The 11,519-nt window shown below is 47.7% G+C and overlaps 1 protein-coding gene across 1 annotated transcript in view; it reads right to left on the minus strand.

Moving 5' to 3' along the window:
* Window positions 1–87: 87 nt before the first annotated feature.
* The window catches only part of kif15 (kinesin family member 15), a 27,816-nt gene continuing 16,384 nt past the window's right edge, over window positions 88–11,519 (minus strand). Inside the window, exons 26-35 of the mRNA XM_058386683.1 lie at window positions 3,286–3,408; window positions 2,947–3,093; window positions 2,705–2,779; window positions 2,216–2,380; window positions 1,914–2,017; window positions 1,628–1,691; window positions 1,512–1,549; window positions 1,317–1,440; window positions 994–1,134; window positions 88–578 (exon numbers count right to left, since the gene is read on the minus strand). Of these exons, the coding sequence (XP_058242666.1) occupies window positions 543–578; window positions 994–1,134; window positions 1,317–1,440; window positions 1,512–1,549; window positions 1,628–1,691; window positions 1,914–2,017; window positions 2,216–2,380; window positions 2,705–2,779; window positions 2,947–3,093; window positions 3,286–3,408 (1,017 nt within the window). The 3' untranslated portion in view covers window positions 88–542. The remainder of the gene's footprint in view (window positions 579–993; window positions 1,135–1,316; window positions 1,441–1,511; window positions 1,550–1,627; window positions 1,692–1,913; window positions 2,018–2,215; window positions 2,381–2,704; window positions 2,780–2,946; window positions 3,094–3,285; window positions 3,409–11,519) is intronic.

Raw genomic sequence — 11,519 nt, forward strand, 5'->3', positions numbered from 1 at the left:
CGGCTGGACTACGTGTCATTTCTACGAGTGTTCACACAAACGGAAAGATCACAGAGTTAACAGATACAGTATATATAACATGGAAAATGGGGAAAAAAACAGGAAGAGTCATATTTATTTTTTAAAAACAATTACAAGATCACATTAAAAAGACAGGACAGGAAACAAAGACACTAAATATTCTCACATTCTCACTTAAGCCGAATAAATTGAAGAGATCGTGACTTTTTTTGTTGAAATGAGCTGTTACGTTTTTTTTATTTTTGAGTCAAACGTAACAGACAGATGAAGAAGCTGCCTTAAATGTCATTTCTCTTTCTCTAAAAGTCCTAAACGTACAAAACATAGACGTTATGTACATGTTATGAAAATAAAGGAGGCGACATGGTCATGGTCATGGTCATGCTACAGCATGTGTCACCAGTGGGGAGATGTGCTCTGTCCTGGGATAATGCTAACACTGTGCGTGTGTAAGCTCCTGAGATGTCCAGCATGGAGATTTGTGTTTCTGTCCATGTTCGTGCGTACACAGGACCTAATGCTCAAGACGAACTCTTATTTCGAAGTTTTTCATTCTCCTGAAACACAGATGCACACATTTAGAATTAACACAATTTTTACGCCGGCGGCCCTTCCTGACGCAACCCTCCTGTTTAACCCGGGCTTGGGACCGGCACTGAGAGTTAACTTTTGAGGCTTACCGACTCAAAATAGAACAGATTGATTCATTTGGAGTCAATTCAAAGTCAAATCACTCTCTAGTGAGAATCGAATCAAAATGGATCAAATAGAACAGTGTGCGGCTCTCACTAGGAAGTGATTTGACTCTAAATCGACTGAATCTATCAAGCAATAAACTTCTTTAGACCTGACAAATGGACTAACAGAAGTGAAAACATCTCACTACATAAAGCATGGCTGAACAGAATGAGAGCCATATAATAATAATAAAAATAAATGGAGAGAAAAAAATACATATGGTTGAACTCTGACCTCCTGCAGTTTGGTGAGCTCCTTCTTCAGCCTGACCATGTATTCAATCTTCTGCTTGTGGTTCTGGTGACCCAGCAGTTTCCCGTTCTCCTCTGCCAGGTGGTCCACCTGCTTCCTCAACACTTCCACTTCCTGCTGCAGCTAAAACAGTGGGACAGCATTAACACAGGGCTAGCACAAGGGGTGTGTTCTCATGTGTTAAAAATAAAAACATATTTAGACAGTGGTGGGTGGAGTTTACACCGAGCTGAATGATCAGGTCATGTGACTTGGAAGACACTACCCATGAACACCATGCACACCAGAACACGATGGGAAGTCACCTGCTGAAGCTCGTCGTCTTTCTCCCGAAATTCTCGCAGCTCCAGACAGCAGTTCCTGAGTTCTGTGGTCAGCTCCTGTATACACGTCTGAGACTGGACCAGAGTGACCTCCTGGTTCTGTAGTCTAATATACACAAAAAAATCCTCATACCTCATATCTGTGCGTGTGTGTACATGTGTGACTTTTCTTCTCACCTCTTCTGTGCTTCAGAGAGCTGCATCATCAGTGTACTCTAAAAGAGAGCAGAAAGAAAAGTTTAGAGTTTATAAGCACGGATATTCCTGTAGTTTGAGGATGCTGTGGTCATCACCTTCGCACTCCTTTCCTCACGCAGGTCTCGGAGCACAGACTGGTGGATCACATTCCTCAGATTCCTACAACACACACACACACACACAGACACGTTTATTACATCAGAAACAAAGGTTAAACAAAGTTTCAGAAAACGTTTGGATTTACAGAGTAATCATTACTCAAATTTATTTCTAAAGTTTTCTATATTATGGGATGTGTCCCACTACCACGTTAACAGTATATATATTTTCTTTTCTTTCTATTATTTTCATGATCTTGTTAAAATGAAGAGCGTGTCTCACTCAGTGGCATCACTGTTCTGAGACTCTTGGTTCTGTGTGTTATAGAACTGCTCCAGTAGATTCTGTATCTCCAACCGCATCGTCTCCTTTTCATTTAGCTGAGCCTGGAGAAGGAAGGGGTCCCAGAAACACACACACACTTTAATATGAGCTTTAAAATTGACAATCTGTGGACGTGTCCCAAATCACACACAAGCACACTTTTGCACAGACTACACTGTCTACTTCTTATTCTATATTAACATGCCGTGGGTTAATTTCAGACAGATTGTGTGTGTGTGTGTGTGTGTGTGTGTGCATACCCGGAGTCTCTGGATCTCATCATTCTTGGCTGTGCGCTCAGCATTGAGTTCGGCCAGCAGCACCTCCATCGTCATCATGGACGAGCGGCGACTGTCCAGCTCCTTCTCTTGATTCTCCAACAGCTCAGACAGATTTGTGTTGACACTGCGTGGAGTGAGAGGTGTCTATACACACACACACACACACACACACACACAGATATACACCTGTGCTACATATGAAGATTGTAAAAAAGATATACAACTTGAAGAAATGTAGTGTGTACAGGCCTATATACACTGATCAGCCATAACATTATGATCAGGCATGAACTCCACTAGATCCGTGAAGGTGTGCTGTGGTATCAGGCACCAAGATGGTAGCAGCAGTCCAGCATCATTTCATTTGTTCACTTCACCGGTCACTGCTCACAGTGTTATGGCTGATCGGTCTATCTACCAGTTCACTCCACCCACTGATTAATTAAATGAATAGATTGATATCTGTACCTGTGGGATTATTTTCGGCGTAGCATGACCACCATTTACAGTCCTCATACTGAGCTGCTCCTCTTGCTGCTTCAACTACACACACACACACACACACACATACACACTTAGAGGTATCAAACCCTGCCCACACAGAGACCATGATGCCTACTGAGGTTTGCTTTCAGTTTAAAATACAGCCCAGTAAAACAGGAAGCTGGTGAAGGACATGGCGATACTAAGTGACCTCCTCAAGGTCCTACCTGTTCCTGCAGAGTGCTGACGGTCGTGTCCTTCTCAGCGCAGAGACGCTCAGCTGTCTGCAGCTCTGCCGTTCTCTCATCTAAAACTTTATTGAGCTTCTCCACTTCCTCTGTGACGTACGCCAGATCCTCCTGCAGCATTTCCAACTGTAGAAAACACACACACGGAACACACGTGCCATATAAGGGCATTTGGGGCGGTCTTTAGGTGGACTTGATTTCCTCATTTATTAATTGTTGTGTTATTAATAGACAGGCCAATTATAGTAGGCTTTAGGAACTTGATTGTGTGGTGCTAAAAAGTACCGGTCACTCTCTCTCTCACATACACACACACACCTCAACGCGATCAGAGGCCAAGCGTCGTTCCGAAGCCTCTCTGAGCTCCTGAACTTCTGTCTGCATGCGAGTGACCAGTGTGTTCATGTCGTCTCTCTCTGAACACACAGCACCGTATTTGACCTGCAAACACCACCGAGTCAGGGTTAAACACTCCTCACACACACACACCACAGAGTCAGGGTTAAACACTCCTCACACACACACACACACACACACACCACAGAGTCAGGGTTAAACACTCCTCACACACACACACACACACCACAGAGTCAGGGTTAAACACTCCTCACACACACACACACACACCACAGAGTCAGGGTTAAACACTCCTCACACACACACACACACACCACAGAGTCAGGGTTAAACACTCCTCACACACACACACACACACACCACAGAGTCAGGGTTAAACACTCCTCACACACACACACACCACAGAGTCAGGGTTAAACACTCCTCACACACACACACACACACCACAGAGTCAGGGTTAAACACTCCTCACACACACACACACACACACCACAGAGTCAGGGTTAAACACTCCTCACACACACACACACACACCACAGAGTCAGGGTTAAACACTCCTCACACACACACACACACCACAGAGTCAGGGTTAAACACTCCTCACACACACACACACACACACCACAGAGTCAGGGTTAAACACTCCTCACACACACACACACACCACAGAGTCAGGGTTAAACACTCCTCACACACACACACACACACACCACAGAGTCAGGGTTAAACACTCCTCACACACACACACACACACCACAGAGTTAGGGTTAAACACTCCTCACACACACACACACACACACCACAGAGTCAGGGTTAAACACTCCTCACACACACACACACACCACAGAGTCAGGGTTAAACACTCCTCACACACACACACACACACACCACAGAGTCAGGGTTAAACACTCCTCACACACACACACACACACCACAGAGTTAGGGTTAAACACTCCTCACACACACACACACACACACACACCACAGAGTCAGGGTTAAACACTCCTCACACACACACACACACACCACAGAGTCAGGGTTAAACACTCCTCACACACACACACACACACACACCACAGAGTCAGGGTTAAACACTCCTCACACACACACACACACACACACACCACCGAGTCAGGGTTAAACACTCCTCACACACACACACACACACACCACAGAGTCAGGGTTAAACACTCCTCACACACACACACACACACCACAGAGTCAGGGTTAAACACTCCTCACACACACACACACACACCACAGAGTCAGGGTTAAACACTCCTCACACACACACACACACACACCACAGAGTCAGGGTTAAACACTCCTCACACACACACACACACACACACACACACACACCACAGAGTCAGGGTTAAACACTCAACACTCATCACACACACACCACAGAGTCAGGGTAAAACACTCATCACACACACACACCACAGAGTCAGGGTTAAACACTCCTCACACACACACACACACCACAGAGTCAGGGTTAAACACACACACACACACACACACACACCACAGAGTCAGGGTTAAACACTCCTCACACACACACACACACCACAGAGTCAGGGTTAAACACTCCTCACACACACACACCACAGAGTCAGGGTTAAACACTCCTCACACACACACACACACACCACAGAGTCAGGGTTAAACACTCCTCACACACACACACACACACACACACCACAGAGTCAGGGTTAAACACTCCTCACACACACACACACACCACAGAGTCAGGGTTAAACACTCCTCACACACACACACCACAGAGTCAGGGTTAAACACTCCTCACACACACACACACACACCACAGAGTCAGGGTTAAACACTCCTCACACACACACACACACACACCACAGAGTCAGGGTTAAACACTCCTCACACACACACACCACAGAGTCAGGGTTAAACACTCCTCACACACACACACACACACACCACAGAGTCAGGGTTAAACACTCCTCACACACACACACACACACCACAGAGTCAGGGTTAAACACTCCTCACACACACACACACACACACCACAGAGTCAGGGTTAAACACTCCTCACACACACACACACACACACCACAGAGTCAGGGTTAAACACTCCTCACACACACACACACACACACCACAGAGTCAGGGTTAAACACTCCTCACACACACACACACACACACACACCACAGAGTCAGGGTTAAACACTCCTCACACACACACACACACACCACAGAGTCAGGGTTAAACACTCCTCACACACACACACACACACACACCACAGAGTCAGGGTTAAACACTCCTCACACACACACACCACAGAGTCAGGGTTAAACACTCCTCACACACACACACACACACACACACCACAGAGTCAGGGTTAAACACTCCTCACACACACACACACACACCACAGAGTCAGGGTTAAACACTCCTCACACACACACACACACACCACAGAGTCAGGGTTAAACACTCCTCACACACACACACACACACACCACAGAGTCAGGGTTAAACACTCCTCACACACACACACACACACACACACCACAGAGTCAGGGTTAAACACTCCTCACACACACACACACACACACACACCACCGAGTCAGGGTTAAACACTCCTCACACACACACACACACACCACAGAGTCAGGGTTAAACACTCCTCACACACACACACACACACCACAGAGTCAGGGTTAAACACTCCTCACACACACACACACACCACAGAGTCAGGGTTAAACACTCCTCACACACACACACACACCACAGAGTCAGGGTTAAACACTCCTCACACACACACACACACCACAGAGTCAGGGTTAAACACTCCTCACACACACACACACACACCACAGAGTCAGGGTTAAACACTCCTCACACACACACACACACACCACAGAGTCAGGGTTAAACACTCCTCACACACACACACACACACACCACAGAGTCAGGGTTAAACACTCCTCACACACACACACACACACACACCACAGAGTCAGGGTTAAACACTCCTCACACACACACACACACACACCACAGAGTCAGGGTTAAACACTCCTCACACACACACACACACACCACAGAGTCAGGGTTAAACACTCCTCACACACACACACACACACCACAGAGTCAGGGTTAAACACTCCTCACACACACACACACACCACAGAGTCAGGGTTAAACACTCCTCACACACACACACACACCACAGAGTCAGGGTTAAACACTCCTCACACACACACACACACCACAGAGTCAGGGTTAAACACTCCTCACACACACACACACACCACAGAGTCAGGGTTAAACACTCATCACACACACACACACACACACACACCACAGAGTCAGGGTTAAACACTCCTCACACACACACACACACCACAGAGTCAGGGTTAAACACTCCTCACACACACACACACACCACAGAGTCAGGGTTAAACACTCCTCACACACACACACACACACACACCACAGAGTCAGGGTTAAACACTCCTCACACACACACACACACCACAGAGTCAGGGTTAAACACTCATCACACACACACACACACACCACAGAGTCAGGGTTAAACACTCCTCACACACACACACACACACACACACACACCACAGAGTCAGGGTTAAACACTCCTCACACACACACACACACACACCACAGAGTCAGGGTTAAACACTCCTCACACACACACACACCACAGAGTCAGGGTTAAACACTCATCACACACCACAGAGTCAGGGTTAAACACTCCTCACACACACACACACCACAGAGTCATGGTTAAACACTCCTCACACACACACACACACACCACAGAGTCAGGGTTAAACACTCCTCACACACACACACACACACCACAGAGTCAGGGTTAAACACTCCTCACACACACACACACACACCACAGAGTCAGGGTTAAACACTCCTCACACACACACACACACACACACCACAGAGTCAGGGTTAAACACTCATCACACACCACAGAGCCAGGGTAAAACACTCATCACACACACACACACACCACAGAGTCAGGGTTAAACACTCCTCACACACACACACACACACACCACAGAGTCAGGGTTAAACACTCATCACACACCACAGAGTCAGGGTAAAACACTCATCACACACACACACACCACAGAGTCAGGGTTAAACACTCCTCACACACACACACACACACACACACACACCACAGAGTCAGGGTTAAACACTCCTCACACACACACACACACCACAGAGTCAGGGTTAAACACTCCTCACACACACACACCACAGAGTCAGGGTTAAACACTCCTCACACACACACACCACAGAGTCAGGGTTAAACACTCATCACACACCACAGAGTCAGGGTTAAACACTCCTCACACACACACACACACACCACAGAGTCAGGGTTAAACACTCATCACACACACACACACACACACCACAGAGTCAGGGTTAAACACTCCTCACACACACACACCACAGAGTCAGGGTTAAACACTCCTCACACACACACACACACACACCACAGAGTCAGGGTTAAACACTCCTCACACACACACACCACAGAGTCAGGGTTAAACACTCCTCACACACACACACACACCACAGAGTCAGGGTTAAACACTCCTCACACACACACACACACACACACCACAGAGTCAGGGTTAAACACTCCTCACACACACACACACACCACAGAGTCAGGGTTAAACACTCCTCACACACACACACACACCACAGAGTCAGGGTTAAACACTCCTCACACACACACACACACACACCACAGAGTCAGGGTTAAACACTCCTCACACACACACACACACACACACACCACAGAGTCAGGGTTAAACACTCCTCACACACACACACACACACCACAGAGTCAGGGTTAAACACTCATCACACACACACACACACACCACAGAGTCAGGGTTAAACACTCCTCACACACACACACACCACAGAGTCAGGGTTAAACACTCCTCACACACACACACACACACACACCACAGAGTCAGGGTTAAACACTCATCACACACACACACACACACCACAGAGTCAGGGTTAAACACTCCTCACACACACACACCACAGAGTCAGGGTTAAACACTCCTCACACACACACACACACACACACACACACCACAGAGTCAGGGTTAAACACTCCTCACACACACACACCACAGAGTCAGGGTTAAACACTCCTCACACACACACACCACAGAGTCAGGGTTAAACACTCCTCACACACACACACACACACCACAGAGTCAGGGTTAAACACTCCTCACACACACACACACACCACAGAGTCAGGGTTAAACACTCCTCACACACACACACACAGAGTCAGGGTTAAACACTCCTCACACACACACACACCACAGAGTCAGGGTTAAACACTCCTCACACACACACACACACACACACACCACAGAGTCAGGGTAAAACACTCATCACACACACACCACAGAGTCAGGGTTAAACACTCATCACACACACACACACACCACAGAGTCAGGGTTAAACACTCCTCACACACACACACACACCACAGAGTCAGGGTTAAACACTCATCACACACCACAGAGTCAGGGTAAAACACTCATCACACACACACACACCACAGAGTCAGGGTTAAACACTCCTCACACACACACACACACACACACACCACAGAGTCAGGGTTAAACACTCCTCACACACACACACACACACACACACCACAGAGTCAGGGTTAAACACTCATCACACACCACAGAGTCAGGGTAAAACACTCATCACACACACACCACAGAGTCAGGGTAAAACACTCATCACACACACACCACAGAGTCAGGGTTAAACACTCATCACACACACACACCACAGAGTCAGGGTTAAACACTCCTCACACACACACACACACACACACACCACAGAGTCAGGGTTAAACACTCCTCACACACACACACACACACACACCACAGAGTCAGGGTTAAACACTCATCACACACACACACACACACCACAGAGTCAGGGTTAAACACTCATCACACACACACACACACACCACAGAGTCAGGGTTAAACACTCCTCACACACACACACCACAGAGTCAGGGTTAAACACTCCTCACACACACACACCACAGAGTCAGGGTTAAACACTCCTCACACACACACACACACACACCACAGAGTCAGGGTTAAACACTCATCACACACACACACACACACACACCACAGAGTCAGGGTTAAACACTCCTCACACACACACACACACACACCACCGAGTCAGGGTTAAACACTCCTCACACACACACACACACACATCACAGAGTCAGGGTTAAACACTCCTCACACACACACACACACACCACAGAGTCAGGGTTAAACACTCTCACACACTCACACACACACACCACAGAGTCAGGGTTAAACACTCCTCACACACACACACACACACACACCACAGAGTCAGGGTTAAACACTCCTCACACACACACACACACACACACACCACAGAGTCAGGGTTAAACACTCCTCACACACACACACACACACCACAGAGTCAGGGTTAAACACTCATCACACACACACACACACACCACAGAGTCAGGGTTAAACACTCCTCACACACACACACCACAGAGTCAGGGTTAAACACTCCTCACACACACACACCACAGAGTCAGGGTTAAACACTCCTCACACACACACACACACACACACCACAGAGTCAGGGTTAAACACTCATCACACACACACACACACACCACAGAGTCAGGGTTAAACACTCATCACACACACACACACACACACACACCACAGAGTCAGGGTTAAACACTCCTCACACACACACACCACAGAGTCAGGGTTAAACACTCCTCACACACACACACACACACACACCACAGAGTCAGGGTTAAACACTCCTCACACACACACACCACAGAGTCAGGGTTAAACACTCCTCACACACACACACCACAGAGTCAGGGTTAAACACTCCTCACACACACACACACACACACCACAGAGTCAGGGTTAAACACTCCTCACACACACACACCACAGAGTCAGGGTTAAACACTCCTCACACACACCACAGAGTCAGGGTTAAACACTCCTCACACACACCACAGAGTCAGGGTTAAACACTCCTCACACACACACACACACACACACCACAGAGTCAGGGTAAAACACTCATCACACACACACCACAGAGTCAGGGTTAAACACTCATCACACACACACACACACCACAGAGTCAGGGTTAAACACTCCTCACACACACACACACACCACAGAGTCAGGGTTAAACACTCATCACACACCACAGAGTCAGGGTAAAACACTCATCACACACACACACACCACAGAGTCAGGGTTAAACACTCCTCACACACACACACACACACACACACCACAGAGTCAGGGTTAAACACTCCTCACACACACACACACACACACACACCACAGAGTCAGGGTTAAACACTCATCACACACCACAGAGTCAGGGTAAAACACTCATCACACACACACACACCACAGAGTCAGGGTTAAACACTCCTCACACACACACACACACACACACACCACAGAGTCAGGGTTAAACACTCATCACACACCACAGAGTCAGGGTTAAACACTCCTCACACACACACACACACACCACAGAGTCAGGGTTAAACACTCCTCACACACACACACACACACACACCACAGAGTCAGGGTTAAACACTCATCACACACACACACACACACCACAGAGTCAGGGTTAAACACTCCTCACACACACACACACACACCACAGAGTCAGGGTTAAACACTCATCACACACACACACACACACCACAGAGTCAGGGTTAAACACTCCTCACACACACACACCACAGAGTCAGGGTTAAACACTCCTCACACACACACACCACAGAGTCAGGGTTAAACACTCCTCACACACACACACACACACACCACAGAGTCAGGGTTAAACACTCATCACACACACACACACACACACACCACAGAGTCAGGGTTAAACACTCATCACACACACACACACACACACCACAGAGTCAGGGTTAAACACTCCTCACACACACCACAGAGTCAGGGTTAAACACTCCTCACACACACACACACACACACACACCACAGAGTCAGGGTTAAACACTCATCACACACACACACACACCACAGAG

The sequence above is a fragment of the Hemibagrus wyckioides genome, linkage group LG03 (genome assembly GCF_019097595.1).
Source record: "Hemibagrus wyckioides isolate EC202008001 linkage group LG03, SWU_Hwy_1.0, whole genome shotgun sequence".
In the NCBI taxonomy this organism is placed as follows: domain Eukaryota; kingdom Metazoa; phylum Chordata; class Actinopteri; order Siluriformes; family Bagridae; genus Hemibagrus; species Hemibagrus wyckioides.